This window comes from Sinocyclocheilus anshuiensis, unplaced genomic scaffold (genome assembly GCF_001515605.1).
Source record: "Sinocyclocheilus anshuiensis isolate Anshui unplaced genomic scaffold, SAMN03320099.WGS_v1.1 scaffold1371, whole genome shotgun sequence".
Classification (NCBI taxonomy): domain Eukaryota; kingdom Metazoa; phylum Chordata; class Actinopteri; order Cypriniformes; family Cyprinidae; genus Sinocyclocheilus; species Sinocyclocheilus anshuiensis.
Window position 1 is genome coordinate 180597 of NW_015539833.1, and position 22222 is coordinate 202818.

General features: G+C 37.9%; 1 protein-coding gene and 1 pseudogene across 1 annotated transcript in view; one reads left to right on the plus strand and one right to left on the minus strand.

Moving 5' to 3' along the window:
* LOC107684297 (homeobox protein Meis1-like) overlaps positions 1 to 5020 on the minus strand; it is a 20548-nt gene extending 15528 nt beyond the window's left edge. The window contains exons 1-6 of the mRNA XM_016480535.1: positions 4661 to 5020; positions 3470 to 3669; positions 2838 to 2976; positions 1857 to 1907; positions 1665 to 1715; positions 1413 to 1559 (exon numbers count right to left, since the gene is read on the minus strand). Coding sequence (XP_016336021.1) covers positions 1413 to 1559; positions 1665 to 1715; positions 1857 to 1907; positions 2838 to 2976; positions 3470 to 3669; positions 4661 to 4672 — 600 coding nt within the window. The 5' untranslated portion in view covers positions 4673 to 5020. The remainder of the gene's footprint in view (positions 1 to 1412; positions 1560 to 1664; positions 1716 to 1856; positions 1908 to 2837; positions 2977 to 3469; positions 3670 to 4660) is intronic.
* A 3255-nt stretch (positions 5021 to 8275) lies between these two features.
* On the plus strand, positions 8276 to 21793 carry LOC107684298 (sprouty-related, EVH1 domain-containing protein 2-like; annotated as a pseudogene).
* Positions 21794 to 22222: the final 429 nt, after the last annotated feature.

A 22222-nucleotide genomic window follows, 5' to 3' on the forward strand; every position in this document is an offset into this window, starting at 1 on the left:
TATTTTAAAAACGTTAAAGTATCTTATATCTACATTCTGAATTCCATGTTTTATTCAGTTATGAGTTGTTTAGGAAAGCAAATGCTTCAAAATTGGGACAAACTAAAGTAAGTAGTCTACTTTTTATTATCCACTGCCAATTGTGCACAGAATAGCAACATAGTTTGGTCTTCTCAGAATCACAATATCTTGCGACACGCTTATAATAAATTAAGATTTTCAACCAGACAAACATAATCCCTAACGTTTCAAAACCACATCATTAAGAGAAATGCACTGTGAGTTATCATCACATGACTCAAAACTCACAGAGAACAACAAACATATGTGCAAACAATGCAGTAAACAGAAAAACAATGCTTCAGTGATTTGCATTAGGTATTAAAGACACACACAGCACACTTGGCAGTGTTAATGAACTCTGATGGATTATTTACACATCATGAAATAACAACATATATTTATTAGTTTTTTATTAAAGTAGGCACTTCAAATCCTTGATCTTTAGTGACCACAGTTCACGTGTTGCTGCAGTTTGACACCAACAGTTAGGAAGACTGTTATCTAAAACATTTTGTTTACACTTCTCCCCCAGGAACCAAATATAATTAGACATTTGGGAGTTTTGAATAACCTGCTTTATAAAATCAAAAATGTCTTTTACTCTCTAAAAGGTTTGGTAACATGAAAGGTTTGTTCATGTTACTGTGTCAGAATTCAAATGGGCAACATATAATCTGAATTATCATATGATCTGTAATCATTTTGTGGGATTTAATAATGCATAACACTGTAATGTGAAGAGATAAGTTTCATTTAACCTCAAAAGAGCAAAAACGATTCATTATAAAATGACAGAAGATTGATTATCTGCTGTTATTTAATATAGAGGAGGGGGACAAATAGTCTGTGGCCGTATTGTATCACATGAAACAGGAGTTTCAGGCCTCCCCACAAAAACAAACTCTCCAGATTGTGTTTCAAGTTTGCTTTGTATTTGAATGGCTGACAAATGTATTCAACACTGAAATTATAAATAAAAAATATATTAATGTATTATGGAAAGAGTGTATTTAGGTGCCTTTAGGTTTGCTGCTGTTTTATTGTTTTGTTTTAAGTTGAAAATTTACAATTTTTACATGCACAAATATTCCAAATAATCTCTCATAAAAGCTGCATGCATAATAAATATAGACAAATTACAAAAACGCTTAAAATAGGTTTCACCTCAACTATTTGCTGGGGGGGAAAGCGCTTTTTTCACCAAAGACCCACAGAAATCATTATCTTATATATAATAACTTTTTCTTGAAAAAGCTCTAGTGGCTTCCTGGGTCTGTACAAAGCAAGAATATGCAGCACTGCCTGTTCAAAAGCATAGAAAACCAAAAAGATCTGAGCTAAAGACTTGCCGGGTCTGTCCCGCCTGGAGTGCGTGTAAATTCCTCGCCGTCAGATCTGGATCCCCCCTCTTTATCATCCACCATCAGATCAGTGGGCATCTTTCCCTTCAGACAGCTGATGTAGCGGTGACAGAAATTGTCACACAGCTCATGCACCTACGATAAGAATAGATATTTATCATCAATGATCGGCCAATATGTTATTTACATATTTACGTCGCTCATAATAATAATAATCATAATAATAAGTGAAAGTCCAACCTTCTCTAGTTCGAGCAGGTGAAATCGTAACACTTGTATGGCTTGAATCATCTAAAACAAAACAACATATCACGTCACAAAAATGTTTTGTGATTATTGTTTCATTTTATCCAATAGAATTGAATTGTTTAGCCTAAGGTAAAAACTACTAGCAATTGATTTGAAAAGATTTCAAATCACAGGGCGACCTACCAAATTATCCAAGTCTGGATTGGACGAGAAGTAAGGTTTTTCCGCCCTTATCTGAAATTAATAAATAGCGATCGTATCGTTAGTCCATAATATCGAGGCACAATTTTCACACACGTTTAAATTGGACTGCGTTGTTGGTTGCTAATATCAGAAGGCCTACTGCTTTTTGATATTGTAATAAAGCGTTGGTAGACCTGCTTTGCAAATACTGTAATATCTTCGTCAAAGGATTCAGACGAGCAGACGTCGCCGGCCACACCGCTTTCTCTCGGCGTACAAGTCGCTAATTCACATTTTTCGAAAACTAGTGCAAGCAGAGGGAAGAGAGGGTGCCTGAAAAACAAACCACATTCAATGGAGTTTATAGCCTATTTGTGGCGAAAATAACGATTTGCCTCAAGCACAGGACATTCAGGCTCGAGGCCCTGTGTTTTTTCTGTGTTTTTTCTCTCCACAGTGTGTTCAATAAAAATGAAATGAAATATATTTTATGTGAAAAATTAAGTACTTTTTTTATTTTCTGGTTTTATGCACCATTTATGGTTGTGACAACAGGCAAACAAGTTAATTCTGGCATTGCTATAGCCTATCGTTAAAAACTGATGTAGCCTAGTATTTGTGCTAAATGTTGGCTTGTAATATATGTATTTTATAGTTATATTTATATTTTAAAGTAATATTTATCATTTATGAAGCACAACTCAGGATTTAGGTTATAATCTGGCTTCATTCATATCATATGGTTTATTTTGTTCACTTGTTAACAAAATGCTATTACAAAAACATAACGTTAGTATGATATTTTAGTTTGGACAATTTTATTTTACAAAACTAAACCTAATTTAAGGGGGTTTTGAACTAGATGTTTCAAACTAACATTCAAAAGCACTGCTATGGAATAAATTTTTTGTGTGACTAACCTTATAGTTCCCTATGTGACATCTTGCCCCAGGCTCCCCTATATATATATATATAGTAGACCTGCTTTGCAAATACTGTAATATCTTCGTCAAAGGATTCAGACGAGCAGACGTCGCCGGCCACACCGCTTTCTCTCGGCGTACAAGTCGCTAATTCACATTTTTCGAAAACTAGTGCAAGCAGAGGGAAGAGAGGGTGCCTGAAAAACAAACCACATTCAATGGAGTTTATAGCCTATTTGTGGCGAAAATAACGATTTGCCTCAAGCACAGGACATTCAGGCTCGAGGCCCTGTGTTTTTTCTCTCCACAGTGCGTTCAATAAAAATGAAATGAAATATATTTTATGTGAAAAATTAAGTACTTTTTTTATTTTCTGGTTTTATGCACCATTTATGGTTGTGACAACAGGCAAACAAGTTAATTCTGGCATTGCTATAGCCTATCGTTAAAAACTGATGTAGCCTAGTATTTGTGCTAAATGTTGGCTAGTCTATTTAAAAAAAAATCCCAGTGTCTATATAAACATTTCCATTACTTCCAGTATTTCAGAATAACAAAGGAGTCTAACAGAACATAGTAAAATAATAGCACAAAATAACAATTGCGACTACTGAAAAATATTTTACCTTTAAATTCTACACTACAGCCTAACTCAAGAATACACAGGCCTATAGGCTATTAAGCACATACCCGTAAATGGCGTCTTTATCCCGTTTTAATGCGTCGTTAACGGGCGACAGGACCCCGGGAGCCGCTGGGTGCGCATACTGGTGAAGCGGCAGGCCGTGACTCACATGCACCGCCTGCATCGCTCTGGCCGCGTGAGGATCCCCGTACATCGGAGACGGGATCCCGACCGCATCCATTCCGTAATGGACCAGATCCTCGTACTGAGCAAATTCAAAATGTGGGAGTTAAAAGCTTTGTTGAGCACACATCTTGCAAATGTTGATATAACAGCAGCCATGAGCAAGGAACAAAGCTCTTTTTTGTTTAAAAAGTAATAAATTGAGCATCAAAACTAATTAACGAAATACGCGTCAGTAGTTTCAACCTTAAAACTAATTTATTAACGGTGGATCAGTTCTAATTTTCAGGCTCTTTGTGACTTCTAAATGTGCCAGAACGTACAATGGAAAATATGAATGCGTTGCATTATACCTTAAAACATTTTGAACACGTTTTTAATTTTTAAACACATGGAACGTTCGATTCACATCTTATGTCAAATTTAAATTAATGCTATATCTTAAAAGTACCGTAATATAAGAGACCAACATTCGGCTAAAACGAAATCTTTTTATTATCAAATGTTCTTTTTATTTCAACTGAGTTTTCTTGTTTACGGCAAATTAAAAATGTATTTAAAATGCAAAATATAACTTAGAATAACAGTGAAGCAATGTTTTAAAGGCGTATAAAAATTATTACTGAAATTAACATCGATGTTTTGTAGCATTCAATCGGTCTCGGATAAGTAGGCTATCCAACGAGAGAAATATGAGTTATGAACAGGCTGTAAGCATCAAGTTACGCTTTTGGCTGTCAGCTATATATGGAATTAGTTGAGATAATAATTGCAAAATAAAAAAATACATATTTGAATTTGAAAAAAATTAAATAAAGAAAATGTTTTTTAGACGGAAATGAAAAATGGCGTGCTATGAAAAAAATTGAAAAATAACTGAGTTCATTTTTTGGTGGTTTCACTTGTTGCTGTGTGTATTCCAAAACAACGTAGGTGTTTAAACACACACATTGTTCATTCAAGGAATTAAAGTACATCTGACTGTAATTATGTCCATTTTTATCAGCGTCTAAGGTAGAATTAGTCTTGACGGCCACGTTTGAGTGTTTTTTGTTGCTGAGCTTTTTACGCACCCGTTGCGCCATGAGGACTCCGTGTCACCGACTCCCTGTTCTCAACACGTCCGGATCTCAGTGCAGCGAGCCCGGGGAGTCCCACACCGCATTCAAAACTCTCCCGAACACCCAGCTCAAGTGCCCGTGATGAACAATGACATCGTAATTCACCCAAATACTCCTGGTCAGCTTTCGCACCAAACGCAACGCTGGCTATCAGTGAGTTAGAAATCCAGTTCTCGACGCTCCAAAATAACCAAAGTGCGCTTCGGATGTCTGCTGTATTTACTGCCAATCGAAGATTTGTAGCCAAGGGGTGAAAAGGCAAACTCCATTCGGGTCTTTGATCGCATGGCTGGTTTATTCTTAATGCAATAACACCTCTATGAGATGTGAGGAGTGTGGAGAGGGAGGAGGAGGAGGAGAGGTCATTTGGACTTCTTAAAGGAGACGTAAAGGGAGACCAAAGCGAACCCGTGCGTAAAGAGCGCACAACTGTATTCCGAGCATGCAGGCCACCGGAAAAATCCTGTATAGCCTTTTAGAAACCAAATAGAAGTTTGCGATTTTTCATAGCAGACAATGTTTTTTTTTCATACTTTCATACTCTTTTCATACCTGGACCAGCAGTAAGCCAACCAACAGTCTGAAAGTGCAAGGTAACAGATGACCAGCTTAGATTTACTAGTGGCCACTTTAGACCAGCTAGAAACCAGCATTAGAATTAGATTTTTTTTTATTATTATGATTATCCTAATAATGGCACATGATGACACCTACTAAAAGTTTTATTTAAAAGTAAACTGAAATATCTAGCATTGTTACTATGTACATTTCTAAAAGTGTGAAAAATACATAAATAGAACACTATATAGGTTTCATTTACTAAATGCATCCTCTAATTTAGACTAAGTCGGAGAAGGAAAAAGACCAGCAGTGATCTAATGACAACTGTATGGCCAGTATTAACCATCCTTATGGCGCCCTCTACTGGCATTATTTATGTTGAAAAGATTTCCCCAAGCCTACAACACTGACGTGATTGCTTTATAACTGCTTAACTTGAAGCTGAAGACTAAATGCCTTTCTTTATTTTATTTTTATTTTTTACTTAACTTGTCTTGTTTAATGTATAATGTTAACTGACAATAACAACAGTTTTTCAATAAGCTGTTTTACCGAGACTTTTTCTCGTTTATAAAATATTGAGGAACATTCCACTTTTTGTTGCAGATCTATTTTTGCTACATGTAATGATGTAATAGCCAGTGTTGGGGGTAATATATTACAAGTAACGCAAGTTACGTGCACTGGTAATAGCTACTCATTTCCAAAAAAATAAATAAAAAAGTGAGTAAAGCAACCGCCTCCTTTTACCACGTGGTGGCAGCATATGAACGGCTCTGACTCGACGCGTAGCGCACGCACTGATTTTCGGTTTGGAACACAATTCACTTTAAAACGGCCTCACTATTCCAACCATTTCCATTAAAGACTCTTTCTCCTTACAAGTAGTATTTAATCTAAAGTACTTTCCTGAAGTCTACAAAATCTACTTGTGTTTTTGTTTCAGAAAACATTTCTGAAAAGCTAGCAATGGCATTTTAATAACTTTGTCTCTGACTGTGCTGAGAGTCTGAAAAACTGGAAACTCCTGATTCAAGTTCAACAACCAACACATTTTACCTACTTATTTTATCTCTTTGTTTTTGAGACTACCTGGTCAAGATTTAGGCCCAATGTATATTACATACACATGTTCTAAAGAAATGCCTAGAAATATACAATTTTGTCTACAAAACTTAAGATCATTATATGCTACAAGCTGATCATTTTCTGATCAACCTGCAACCGGGATCTAAAAACCAAACTGACCACCTTGAGCTGGTATGGTCTAAGGGGGGCTACCAGATTTTCCTTGCACCCTTTCTTGTTTTCTAGGTAGCCTATATGTATATTTGAAGCAAAAAGTTTACATACACCTTGCAGAATCTGCAAAATACTATTAAAAAAGAGGCAACATAAATAGCTTTTTTTCATTTAGTACTGCCCCGAAAAAGGTTTTCTCATAACAGACATTTACATATAGTCCACAAGACATTATATTATCTGCATTTACACAAATGAAACAATGAAAAAAGTTTATATATTGATTATCAATACTGTGTGTCATTATCATCCACAACTTTTTTTATGATTTGTTTTTATGGTAAGCCCCATGTTTGCCCTGTTCTGCAGAAAAATGCCCTGTACATTCTTTGGTTTTCCAGCATCTTCTGCATAGACTGTATGATTTTCAGTTCCATCTTTTCACACTGGTGAGAACTGAGGGACTATGTAAGTATTTTATATAACTTCTGAAGGGCAGTACTAAAAAAAAAAAAAAAAAAGATCTTCAAATAAAATAAAGACAATTTCCACCAATCATCATGTACAAAAGTTTACACCCCCTGGCTCTTAAAGGAATAGTTCACCCAAAAATAACAATTTTTCATATTTTGCAATTTACTCACCCTCAAGTTGCTCCAGACCTGTATGAGTTTCTTTCTTCTGTTGAGCACAAAAGAAGATGTTTTGAAGAATGATGGTAGCTAAAGAGTTGACGGCAGCCATTGACTTTCATAGTATAGGAAAAAATACTATGGAAGTCAATGGCTACTGACAACATCTTGGCTATCCCAGTATGTTGCCTTGAGTATCAGTGAATGTTCGCAGTTTTGATCATCCAGGTGACAACGCACGGTATTAAGAATTAAGAATCAAGAGTATTATAAATTAGCAGTGATAAACACAAAATGCATTTTTTTTTTTATAATCCCCCTTTTTAAATTATTAACATTTTGCAGATTCTTCAAGACTGACTTCAATTATACATATGTTACATTTCTTTCAAATTACTTTTTGTGCAATAAACAATCCTAGTAATCTCTTTTTTTCTTGCAAGACACATTAGATAAAGTATTTTAAAAATCCTTTAAATGCATTTTATTGTAATATATTACAATTTAAGTACGAATCAAAGTGAATCATTCTCAATTTGCCGAAAGAAAAAAGAAAAGCTTTTGAATTAAACCAAGTCTGACCAACCACTGCAAAATAATGCTGCACTATGGTTTTTGAAATGTCTCGCAGTCCTAGAACCGGGCCTGTATGGTAGAAGGCTTGTTGCTAGTCTAATAAGTTCTCCATAGACCAGCTAGGAACCAGCTGCCGTGCTTAAACTGGATTTCCAGCAGTCTCATAAACTTGGTTCACTGTAAGTTTTAAAGCCTGGATGCTTTATGGGGAAAATAATTAGCTATGTATTTTATCAGCATATTGCACTCTTTCTTGTTTTCTAGGATGCCTATATGTATAGTTGAAGCATTAAGTTTACATACACCTTTGCAGAATCTGCAAAATACTATAATAATAAAAAAAGAGGGAACATAATTTGCTTTTTTTTTTTTTTTTTTCTATTTTCTGCCCTGAATAAGTTTTTCACATAACAGACATTTACATACAGTCCACAAGACATAATAACTTTGTTCACTGTAAGTTTTAAAGCCCGGAAGCTTTATGGGGAAAATAATAACCCAGACCTACAGATTAAGGTGAGAGGAGGCACTAGGTGGCAGGACGTCACACCGGAGATCCCTCAGTCCAGAACGGGCTGCAGTCGTTCCAACGTGACGTCATTGCTTCCGCAACACCCCCCCACCTCCCACCTCCAGTGTCGGCGGCTCTCGCCCGCTGCTGACTACACAATCCAACATGGAGTAACGAGAGATGGGGCTCCTCCTCGAGACCAGCGCGCAGGAGACGCGAGGCGACAAACCATCGATAGAGCCACCGGGATGTTGCATAACGCGAGGATTAACCAGATGCATTGCAAACCGTGACGGATAAAGTGCAGTGCGCGGAGAAAAAACGAGAATAAGGAACGCCGAGAGACGGATTTGGGGGAAACTCGTTGATGCACTGGACTTTAAAAAAGGCGAGGTGGAAAATCGAGACGACATGAAGCCCGAACGCTGCGTGCCCGCGGTGGGATATTATTTCTATTGTAGGTGAAACGTGGGGAAACATGACTGAGGAATCGCACCCAGACGAGTGAGTATTCACTTTTTGCGAAAACGACGCATGTGGACGCGAAAGGAAATCTTATCCCGTGTCCAAGAATGCGCTCCCGAGCTCAGTCAGATGCAGGGGATTCGTGCGTGCGCTTCGGAGAGAGACGCTGGAGATGTTAATACTAAGAAACAATGCAGTGTCAAAGGGAGTTGAGTGCTGGGCCCCTGCTGCAGGGCTCTGGTCTCAAACCGAGAAGGAGGAGGGGCTCGAGCGGAAACATTTTGTGGAGGGATCCTTTACTGAATACTTTATATCACGTCGACTCTAAAGGCGAATTAGCGCTCCGAGGAAGCGAATAGACGACTGCAAAGTTTCTAAACACAAAACGCTAGAGCAACGAGCTCGTATGCGCTCGCAGAGCGGCCGTTCTTGGCGTCTTTCTTTGTGGTGGTCTGACATGCCATATCCGCCATTTCTTTTTCGTGAATCGCTCTCATTTGCATACTGTCCTTCATTCATAAAAATACAGACGGGGGCGCGTGCAGCAGAGCGCCTCAGAGCTGTGCTGATGTTAAAGCAGGCCCTATGTGGCATATATAGGCCTATATGTGCTTTTAAATGTTGCATTTAACCAGTCAGCTTCCTCTTTTGCAAGAAACAAAACAAAAGCGAACCCTATAGACATAAGATGAGTTGCATGATCGTAGCGCACAGTGTTTGTTGTCGCAACAGTAGCCTGTATACTTGTTTAGAGTATGTTGTACTGTTTGAGTGTTTTTCTTTTTGCCACATGCTTCTGCCTAATATAAACCTCATAACTCTCGGTAGTTTGACTCAAGCCGATCAAGTCTCGCTAATAGCATTAGAGCCGGCTCGTTAACTTCGTGAGCTCTTTAGGGGCTTAAAATTAACTTCTGTAACAAACACTCAACCTGTATTAACAAGGTGATGTTTATTTAGTCTGGTTTTTTGTTATACCGCAATCCGTTTAGATAAATCGATTATGTGAGTTTTTGTCGGTAATACTGAGTTATTAGTTTTAATAATTATTCTGAAGGAATATTTTTAGAGGACCTGTATTAACAAGGTGATGTTTATTTAGTCTGTTTTTTTTTTTATACCGCAATCCGTTTAGATAAATCGATTATGTGAGTTTTTATCGGTAATACTAATGAGTTATTAGTTTTAATAATTATTCTGAAGGAATATTTTTAGAGGAGACTGATGTAACTTTTTTCAATGTATATAACTTGTTTTTTTACAGTGCAATACTGTAAAATAGCCTACTGTACAGTATTATATACAGTATTATAACCTGTGTAAATTAATGTAATGTGTTGTCGTTACTCCTGTTGTAACGCCAATTTAAAAATAGACATTTTTATGGTGGCTGAAAGAGCTCAACTGCAACTTCAGAAAGCACATGAAAATATAAAAAGCACCAGCAAATTGAGAAAACACCATCATCAGTTTGACAGCACATGTGCTGCAAATACTCACAACACAGCCAAATACAAAAACAACAAATCCTCACAACACAACACAAAGAAACGCGCTGCAAATATTTATTTATAATATTTTGTTCCAAATAATGATGCTTACAAACTCCAATGAGCAAGTTAAAGGTGACAAAGGCAAAGAAAACTTTGACTTTATTCACAACACAGCCAAATACAAAAACACCAAATCCTCACAACACAACACAAAGAAACGCGCTGCAAATGCGCTGCAAATATTTATTTATAATATTTTGTTCCGAATAATGATGCTTACAAACTCCAATGAGCAAGTTAAAGGTGACAAAGGCAAAGAAAACTTTGACTTTATTCACAACATAATAGTCTCGAACCTTTCACGGTTACAGTAATTGTGTATTTAGTCAGCTTATTTAGGCTAATAATATCCCCCCAAAAAAGCTAAGAACTCATATGATCAGGATGTTAAAGTAAACAAAAATCTCTTTAAAAATCTTTCAGTGAAAACCTTGATAAATATGTCTCAGCCATGTTCGTCACTTTGCTGTTCCCTTAAACATTTCAGATGTGGTCTGTGCCTGTTTGCAGCGCGCGTGTTGTCAAATTGATGAAGATGTTTTCTTAACTTGCATGTGTTTTTTCTATTTGCATGTGTGTTTTTTTTTTTTTTCAATTTGCAGCTGGTTGAGCTCTCTGGGCCACCTTACATTTTATATCCTGAGCTTGAATTAATTATGATAATCATATTTACCTGTTCAGAAAACAACTAGAAAAACACAAGACAGTCAAACAGTTCTAATATGTGTGCGTGTTGGTTTTCAAAACAATTATTTTTTTGTGAAATATTTATTATGTTTAAATCCATCATACCGCGATAAATGCAACGGTATATCGGGCACTTGTTGCTACGGTTTCCTTCTCGCGCAAGGGCGATTTAACTTGTACTGACTGAACTTGTAGCCTAATCTAACTTTTTTTTTATTACTGAAACATCGTCGTTGCAGGAATGGCTTGTTGTGCAAAAGTTACATATTTCATTTTAACTGCTTGAACTCCACTTATGTTTCCTCTACTCGAGATGTAACGCCGAAGCTGGTGAGGAATTTTTCTTATTTAGATTTATGGCACACTCACGCCCGTTTGAGTAAATACGTGTGTCACACTGGGATGTAAAGACCCATATAATAGCCCGAGGTTGTGAAATGTTGACTTTTATCGGCGGTGGGGAGGGCTGTGGGCTGCTCCAAAATGGGAGGAGGTTTCTGAGAAGGCGCTCCCAGAATGATTGTGAAGGGAAACAATGGAGAGAGGATTAAACACAGATCCGGCGGAAGTGAAGCGGTGAAGCGTAACCTCGCTGTCACGCGCCTCGATTGTTTGATTCTCAGTGACTTGCCAGTAATGAATGGATTACTCTGCACAATTCATTTCACTGCAAGGAAATCTTTCTTTTTGTACTTAATAGGCATTAATCTCTCTTTTTGTGTAGTCTAAACCGTTATGGCCCCAGGTATCACAGATTGAAGTTTCATGTCTTGCAAGGTTGAAATATATATGGATACTTTAACAACAAATAAAAGGTCTGAATGACATTGCTTGTGTTGCAAAGCAGTTGTAAAACAAATACTAGACTTTTTTTTTTTTAAATCAGAGCTAACTTTACTGACCCCAGAACTCAAGTGTCTAAATACTTTTATTTCATTGAATAGTTTCTAAAACATAGTTAAAGGAATAGCTTGCCCAAAAATGAAAATTCTGTCATCATTTACTCACCATCAAGTTGTTCCAAACCTGTATGAGTTTCTGGTGAGTAAATGATGACAGATATTCATGTTTGGGTGAACTGTCCTTTAAAGATTGTGAAATGTGTCGCTTGATTGCATTAAAAGTGTTTTTTAACCAGTTTGGTGTTTTGTTATCTAACGCAATGACATTCATGCAGTGTTTAATTGTGTCTTAAGGGTCTAAGACACACTGCTCCGGGTGTGTGTTCACGGTGTGTGTGTGTTCACTGCTGTGTGTGTGCACTTTGGATGGGTTAAATGCAGAGCACTAATTCCAAGTATGGGTCACCATACTTGGTCACATGTCACGTCACTTTTTTTTTTTTTTGAAATACATTTCAGGGCCACTGTATCAACATGCCTTTATCACAAGACCTGGAGTGAAGGAAAATTGTCAGGCAGTTTGTTTGAAAGTGTTGTTTAAGGACATGGGATTGGACATGTATCACTATTGTGCTATGTTTTTACTTGAAACCATCGGCGCCCGATTTATGTATTTTGAGTTTGTTTAAATGATACTTTCAAATAGGCTAATGGATGTACTTGGAATTAGTGTTGTTCATCGCGTTAATGACCTCTGTCTGGGCCATTATGTCTTGTGTCACGATGCATATCTGGTCTCCCTGTCACATAAGTTCCATTATTCAAAATTAATTGGATAATTCAGGTTTATTGTGACTGAAAATTTAGAGATAAATGTCAGTCTTTGGGATGGGCAGCTTTAAAGGATTAAAAAATGAAAATCCTGTCATTATTTACTCACCCTCATGTCATTCTGATAAGTAAATGATCGCAAGATTTTTGTTTCGGTTGAGCTATTCCTTCAAAATGTTGAAGATTTCAGAGAAACTCTAGAATCCTGGTGTTTGTTTGACTTCTGTTGGAGTGGAATGCGAGTTCCTCAAAAACGTGCTGAGCAAACCAGTGGCTTCCCATTGGTAATGACTGTAGCCTGAAGGTGTGTGCACGTGCTCACGTGAACTGGCTGGCGCCCAGACCGCAGACCCGGATGTCCTCTCCAGCCTCTGGGCGCTTGGGAAGAGCCGATGGGGAGGGGAGGAATGTGATCACACCAGCATGACCTATATGCAGAACCATTATGGGTCAATAATATCTGAAAGGGGATGAGAGTGACATTGAGGTAAAGTCAGACCAGATGAACCCTGCATAGTTCTGATGGATTTACGGTAAGGATAAGGATTGATTTCCCAGCCAGCCACTCGCTGGAAGTGCGAGGGTAGTGAAATGCAGAGCGTTTTAAAGAGTGGAAGAAGATCGGAATGAAACAGTTTTCCTTTGTATGCTGTTTAGTGTGTGGGAGACAATGGTTGCTATGGCAGCTGGATATGTCATTGCATTGTGTACACTGTGAATTAGCCACTTTCACGTTTACATTTAATCATTTAGCACATTTAATCCAAAACGACTTGCAAAAAAAAAATAGTACAAGATAATCTGATTATCAAAATCTTATATTACGCTACGAGCAAGTTGATATCATGGTAAAGCTATACAGCACCAAAAAAAAAAAGGAAAATAAATATATATATTGCATAAGCAATCATGTGGCTATTCATAGTTTTGGAAAGTCAAGTTGAATACTTAATGGTTTTATCTGTTTATGAAGACAAACCAAAAGATGAGATTGTATATGCATGATTTGTTTTACAGATTCCAGCAAAACCTCAGATTGAGATAAAGAGGAAATGAACTCATATTCTTGCTTTTGACATTTGTTTCTGAACATATGTTCTTTCGCGATGTGCTGTTTTTTTTAACACAAGTTCCTGTGTGAACGACCTGTAATGTTCTCCATACCATGATGTTACTGCTCCTGCCTGAAAGTCACGATGTTCAGTGCTGGAGATTATTTGGAATAATTCACCAAAAATGCAAAATTAGCTGAAAATGGACTCACCCTCAGGCCTTCCAAGATGTAGATGAGTTTGTTTCTTTATTGGAACAGAAATTTAGTATTACATCACTTGCCCACCAATGGATCTTCTGCAGTGAATGGGTGCCGTCAGAATGAGAGTCCAAACAGGACTCGTATTTTAACTGGAGGCAATGGTTTGAAGTTAAAATGTCTTAATGATGGCTTTGTTTATTACAAACACACAGCTTTTCTCTTCACAAGACCTTAATTTTTGGACTGAAGTGGTGTGGATTAGGCTACTTGTGGATTATTGTTTTGTTTTTATCAGATGTTTGGAATCTCATTCTGACGGCACCCATTCACTGCAGAGGATCCATTGGTGAGTAAGCAGTATAGTGCATTTCTCTAAATCTGTTCTGATGAAGAAACAAACTACATCTGCGTCTAGTAGCTACATCTACAGCTTGGATGGCCTGAGGGTTAGTAAATTTATGTGTTTTCTGAAGGAAATATGAGGGTGATTTGTATTTGTTATTTGTATTTACTTCCGCCACACCTTTAAAATGAATTTTTAGACATGAGCTGTGAAGCAAGTATGTTTGAAAGTTGAAGCAGTAAATCAGCTGTTCTGATGTTGACTGGCGAATTCATTCCAGCATTATTACGAGGCAAAGATTAGCCTGTAATCGAGACCTGTAAATGTGTGTTAAGTTCCCATGCTCTGCCGCACTCAGTATGTAAATTATATTCTGAGAAATCCTGATCCCAAGTTTTGCATTTGTTAAACCTTCTGTCATATTTTGCACATGGTTGCACATAAACTAGGTTCAGCATTTTGGATGGCATTATCATATCTATGCATAAGGCATATCACGACCGGAAATCTCATTAGCAAAACAAACACCATCCTCTTTAAGATTTCAATAGAAACCTTATTTGCAATGCAGAGCTGTCATTTGTGAGCTCAGGCATCTTCCAGAATGGATTATGATGTCATCATTAATGAGTCAAGTCTGGGACCAATCAGGCTGCTTGGGTTTGACGCTGATATATTAGCATAAGCTTTGACATCACTGAACCAAGATTGCAAAACCTCTTGCTGACACTTAAGTCAGCATAGTTATATTTGTAAATATATGGCTGTTTATTTATATAATTTATTTCTATTATGTTTGTAAATGTATTTTAATATATTGTATGTATGTATGATTTCAAATGCAATAACCCCAAGAAAACAATTTTTATTCATGCTTAAAAAATTCAATTATATTATTATTTAGATATGTACGCTTTCAGGGTGCAAGGAAAATGTTTTTATTTCTTGCTTAATGGTTACACCACTTGACATTTATAGTCAATAAATCATAATTTTTATTGAAAATAAAACAAAACAGTAACAGTTTACTGTGAGGTCCCATTAGTTAAAAGTAGTTAATGCTTTAACTAACAATGAGCAGTTCATTTGTTACAGTGTTTATTAATCTTTGTTAACGTTAGTTAATAAAAAATACTGTTAATTGTTATTTCATGTTAGCTCAGGTCCATTAAATAATATTAACAGATACAACTTTTAATCTTGATTTATTAGTAAATTTAAAAAAAAAAAAAAAATGTTATTAATCTAATGTCTCATGTAATAAATTATTTTTCTTGTTAGTTCACGTTAACTAATGTAGTTAACTAATGTTAACAAATGGAACCTTATTATAAAGTGTTACTGTATACAGTAAAAAAAATGCATGGAACTAACATGAATACAAAGAGTAACTTTCTGAAAACTTACCACATGTGTTTTAAACTAGACGTCTTCTTTTAATCATCTCTGACATTCTTATTTGTCATTGCACCACATCACAACATCCTTGTGTCTCTCCCTGCAGTGACAGTTACATAGTGCGAGTGAAAGCTGTGGTGATGACGAGGGATGAGTCTAGCGGGGGTTGGCTGGCTCAGGAGGGCGGTGGTCTCAGTCGAGTGGGTGTCTGTAAGGTGGTCCCAGCTGACCTGGAGCTCCTGGGACGGAACGGCTTTCTCATCTTTGGAGAGCGAGTCAAAGACAAGGAGGTTAGAGAGCTGTCGGTGTGTGCGAGTCTCCATTGTATGCACCAAAAACCTGATTCTTCAACCCTTAAAATTGTGTTTGTGTTGAGCAGGTGATCCTGCAGTGCTTTCTGAAGAAGGATCTGGTCTACACTAAAGCCACGCCCACTTTCCATCACTGGCGAGTGGACAACAGGAAGTGTGGCCTGTCTTTCCAGAGCCCCGCTGACGCCCGAGCGTTCGATCGCGGCGTGAGGAAGGCCATCGAGGACCTCACAGAGGGTGTGTGGATCCGTGAGGAACATGAGAAAGATTACCTTTTAATGTGTTACACGTTGACTAAGATCATAACATGAATCTTGTTCTTTTTTTCTTTTCTCCAGGCTCCACCACTTCTTCCTCCACGCTGCAGAATGAAGCCGAACTGGGTGATGATGATGTTTTCACGGTGAGTCTCGTACTAGAGTGTCTACATTCATGTATTTGCCCTCAAATGTCTTTAAATGATGATTTATTATTTCTTTTCAATCAGAGGAGACATAATTTCAGTATATTCATAATATGGTGTATTTTAATGAATATACTGAAATTATGGCTCCTCTTTGTATCCACTTTGACAATACTTAGTAATAAACATTAAGATTTACTTGCACAGATGGTGTTAATTTGATAAATGTTGTGTTGAAATGAAATTTTATGAAATAAAATGTTGAAGTGATTCATTTAAACAATTCGAACTGATTAATAGAAATTAATCAACAGAAGGTTTTAAAAACCCTTTTTTGTTTATTTTTTTAATTTTATTTTTTCATCTAGGCATTGCTTAACTTTATATCACTAGAAAAATCTCTAAGAATATATGCTATTGATGGGTCAGTTGCCAGTATTGTTCTGTTGGTTGGTTTTGTCAAGTGTGTGTGTGTGTGTGTGGGCTGTGCTCAGGAAGTGACCTTTGCTCCCTTTTGTCCTCCTATTGCTCCTAAATCAACACAACAATGCCACACCAAAGCCTTTAGATACAAGAGTCCGTTTATAACACGCATGCATTCAGAAACTCACGATATACAGAGTTAAGAAACATGAACGTGTGTTTCTTTCGGTTTGACTTCAGGCTTTAGGTGTTCAGTGATCAGCGTTTGCCATGGTCTCTCAGCAGTGGTGTTCCTCTAATCGCTAACTTTAGAAGTTTATGACTCACAGCTATTCATACAAGCCCAGCCAGACACTGATTATTACTAATCAGAGTAGTCAGTCGCTCCTAAGTTTAGAGAGGGAGAGATGGGATGTGTGCAGTAGGTTCAGAATGGGCAGCAGCTGTTGGATGTCTAATTCCCTCTGAGGTAAAGTCTAAAGTGATAATTAGCACAGCCACAAATACATTTCCATCCAGACATTACACACACACTCACAACTCTGCATGTACTTAGTATGCATGTAGATTCACACTCAATCTCAAGACACTATTCATTTATCATCTAAATGCTACAGTAAAAAACTGGTTAACTGTGTGTTCATTTAACATTTATGGTAATATAATAATAATAAATATAAAAATATAATAATAGTATTAATGTATTATAATTAACTGTATTATTTATATAATATAAACATTAATTATATTATTATGTATAATTAACAAGGCAATGCACTTTTACGGAAAAATATTCCGTAATAAAAATAATAAATTTTAACCTATTTATAAGTGAATGGTATAAATTAGACCACACGTTTCTTTTTCTTTCCTTTTTTTTTTGTAAATATAATGTATAAATCACCTTATTATTTATGGTGAACATTTATATTTAACAAAATGACCCATGTATTTTTACAGTAAAATATTGTAAAAAGTGTGTAAGTAAAATTAACATTTAAAGTAAAAAAAAATATATATATAATAATAATACAAAAAATATATATATATATAATATCTTTTTTTTTTTTATTTTTTTTTTTTATACAAGACAATATATGTACTATGTTTAAATATGTTTTTGATGTACTATGTGTTAAATATGTTTGTTTTTGTAAGACCTTATAATTTCCGGTTTAAAACATAAAACAATATTCCCTGTAGTCCAAAAAGATGCATCACTTTTGCTTACATTTTATTTAAATTGTAATTTCTTCTTATTTTCTTATGTTGTGCATTTTGGGGTGTTTGTTACTTTATGTTGTGTAGTTAATGTTTACTGCATTATTTAGTGTGTGTGTGTATCACATGTGTCACCCTGATGCTGCAGCTGCCAGATTTGTGCTGTAAATTTAACAAACGTGTTTTACAGTGTAGTGTAGATTTCAGTCTTTGCAGAAGAAAGGAGCCAGATGACTTAAGAGAGGCGAGCTGTGTTTGTAATCATCTCGAGCGCTTTCTCTCACACACACTCTTGAGTTATTGATGGCCGTATGGCTCTCTGTCAACTCTTAAAGCAGATGCTCACACACACCAACACACACACACACACACTCTGCTGGCTCTCGTTCAAGCTCCAGGCTTCAGGAAGAGCCATAGGAAGGAGACAGTGTAGATTTCAGGGGTTGAAGGTCAGAGATAATAGTGCTGATGATAGTACTCAAACACTTCATTTACACAAACCTCGCATATCCGTACACAGGGTCAAAGGTCAAGCAGAATGACCTGTGCAGTGTTGTTGTGGAACATTTGAAATGCTTTTATACAGATCCATTTCTGTTTTTATACAAACACATTGAAGTGATGATTTGATGCATTTCAATGTTCTATTTTTCTGCTGAATCCAAGTTATAATTAGTCTTATATCATGGTAACGTTATAAATCTCAACAAGGCTATTTGTGCTGGAAATTCAGTGAAAAATACAACTGTGTGACCCTCGTTCAAGGGCTGGGAGTCATTTAGTTTGTGCCACCATGATCCTGCCAACATGCTCAAATTGGGAAACAATTTCTATTCTTGCTGTCTTTGTCTGTCCGTCAGAATGCCACAGACAGCTCGTCTAACTCTTCTCAGAAGAGAGAGCCGTCCATGCAGACGCTCGCACCAATCAGCTTCTCCGAGCCCCACCATTGCATTCTGGGACATCTCTACGAACAACACAGACACTCTGACCGTTTCTACCTGGAACAGGCGAGTTTGCATGAATAATTTGTTTGTGCAAAATTTACTAAAGTTATGTTATTGTAAAATGTATGCTTTGTTTTCTGTGTTTTTGGTCCTGCCCTGTCTGACCTAGTTTTCCCCAGTCTGTTTAATTAGTCATTCTGTTCACCTGTTGTCTGATTATCTCATTAGTTCCCTTTGTTTGGTTCTTGCTTATAAACACTCAGTTCTCCTTGAGTCTTGGTCTGTTCTCGTCTATACTTAGTGGCTTTCTGAGTTTCCTGTGGATTTATCTATTAAAGGCTGTTATTGTTATTTCTTCTTGGTCGTGTGCTTCACTAACAACAACCAACTGTAACAGAAGAACGGACTAAAACAGTTTCTAGCTTTGTTCTCTCTTTTTTCCCCCCCTCACCCATGGACCTGCCCACTGCTCTACCTGGAGCAGAAAGACCGTTCGCTGGAGGACCATACCAGGGATTTTTTAGATCTGGCGTGCCTCACGCACTATCCTGACCGTTCACTCTGTGTTTTTAACCATACTAGCCTCAGCGAGCGGTCTAAGGCATGCCTTCCAGCGAACGGTCCCAGAGAGCACTTTGTTGCTTTCGTGGAGTGGGTGCTGGTGAACAACAATTCTCTGTTCACCATCAGCCTGGCTGAGGACCACACCAGCCCATCCACCACTGACAACCGGCACAATGGAGTTGCTAGAGCCCCCCGAAGACAGAGAGCCTGAGCCCGTCACGACTGAAGAGCCAGCATGAGGAGAAGCGACTGCCATCACCCCGTAGCCAGAGTCTGTCGACATGTCTGACCAGGTGTGTGAGCCGGGAACACCGCATGTGTTACACCCACACTCCCGCCGCTGAGGGTGAGCTGCAACTGGCCTCTGGAAACTATTATGAGGAACTTAAAGACATTTTGATGTGGATTTAATTGACTGGTTTGGGGAGGTAATAACCCATTCTCCTACATCTCCTGAGTCTCCACTGGTTCTGCCCAGCTCATGTTCTTCTAATTTCCCTCCCAGCCTCCCTCTCCCGCATCTTCTCCTAGAATCAGCCAGTTCCTCAGCCATGCCTCCACTGGTTCCTGTCAGTCCCTCAGCTCATCCTCAGTCAGCGCTATCGGGGCGCTCTGATTCGCCTCGGGGCTTCCAGTCTCCAGCTCCGCCTAGGCGTGAGGATTCCCTGTCCCATCAGCTCTGCTTTGGCTCCTTGCTCCTTCGTCTCCACGGGGCTCCCTCATCCTTCTGGCTCCGCCTTGGTCAGTCGTCGACCTTCCTCCGCTATGGGATTCCACTCTTCCGGTTTTGTCTCGTCCCTCCATCCCTCTGGCTCCTCCTTCCCTCCGGATCCACCTTGGTCCTCAGTCGCTCCGGCTCCGCCGCGGTCTTCCAGGTCCCCGCCTCGCTCACATGAGCCTTCAGATTTTTTTCAGTTCACTGAAGAAAGTTTGAATCTTTTTAAAATAATTAGCTTTTTTTAAATTACAATTATATATATCAACTTTTTTTATATTTATAAATAAAATACTTTAAATAGGATTATAGATATAAACATGAATTTAAAACGTATAATTTGTGTGTAATGTATATTTTGAAATTCAGTATAATTGAATTCATAAATTCTATTTTTATTATTATTTTTAGTGTTATCCCACCGTGTTATGTTAAAATTATGTAATATTTAGTCAAAATCAATGTTCATGCACAGGGGTTGTTCTTGTAAACTGGGTTTTTCTCACTCTGTTCCTTTTGGGTCACCTGAAAAAAAAAGGACTTTGAGTTTGATTCTTTTAAAGAATCAAGACTAAAGTACAAAATACAAAATTATAGTAATAATAACCATTTCTACATGCAAAAGAGCATGGGTAAAACGACTTAATTTAGTCACAAATGGCATCATGTTAAACTTGAGAACTATAGTTTTAGTGTGATATGCTTTTTAGACCTCTTTATGCTTTGAAAATAACCAGCAGCGATATGTTATGTTGATTGTTTATCGTAAAATATGCAGATATGTGTTCAAGATCATCTGCTATCTGCTACAATTCCAGTCTTTTTTATCTGTCTGTTCAGATATTTCTATCTGTATGTCTATCCATCTTGTGTTTTAACTCCGTCTTTCTGCTGTACAGACGGTGCCCATGTTCCCGTGTTCCCGTCATGTAAGGTTTCATGAGGAGGAAGAGGAGGAGATCGTACGGATTAACCCACGCGAGCGCTCTTGGTTAACGGGCTACGAGGACTATCGCCACGCCACCACAGCGACACGGGCCAAACCTCTGCGGCCAGACGCCACGGACGCTTACGTTCACCTCGCTAAGAGCGAACCTCCCAAACACGACTACACTTACTCGTACCCACTCAGTGGGGACGGGCACACTCCCCGCGACGGAAAAACGGGCATCGGTGGCGGAGCCGCGGGCGCTGACTGCCAAATGGCTGCCGCGACGCGTGGAGGACAGCAGAGAGCGCTTACGGTGCGTGTACTGTCAAAACATGTTCAGTCCGGCCGAAAACGGACGCGGGCGCTGCCAGGAAGCTCCAGACCCCGTGCAGACGTGCATTCGCCGGGTGAGCTTCATGTGGTGCGCGGACAGCCTGCTCTACCATTGCATGTCGGACCCCGAGGGCGACTATTCGGACCCCTGCTCCTGCGACGCCAGCGAAGAGCGCTTCTGCCTGCGCTGGCTGGCGCTCCTGGGACTGTCGCTGCTAGCGCCCTGCATGTGCTGCTACGCGCCGCTGCGAGCGTGTTACCACTGTGGCGTCGCGTGCCACTGCTGCGGCGGCAAGCACAAGGCCGCGGTGGATTTATCTATTAAAGATTGTTATTGTTAAATCTTCTTCGTCGTGTGCTTCACTAACAACAACCAACCATGACAGTCTTCATGCAGGGCAATATATTGTTTCCATTTTTGTACATTTTTAATTATGATATGGATTGATAGATATTTTTAAATATATTTTTTTAAATAATAAAAAAAATGTAATATTTAGTGTAGTAGTTGTAGCGCTATGCTAAAATAACAATAACAACAACATTAGTAATTACAGTTATTGTTGTTGATGTTATAAGTGTAAAAAGTTGGCTAAAAATCCATTCAATCATTAGCAAATTATTTTTTTCAGTTCACTGAAGAAAGTTTGAATCTTTTTAAAATAATTAGCTTTTTTTAAATTACAATTATATATATCAACTTTTTTTATATTTATAAATAAAATACTTTAAATAGGATTATAGATATAAACATGAATTTAAAACGTATA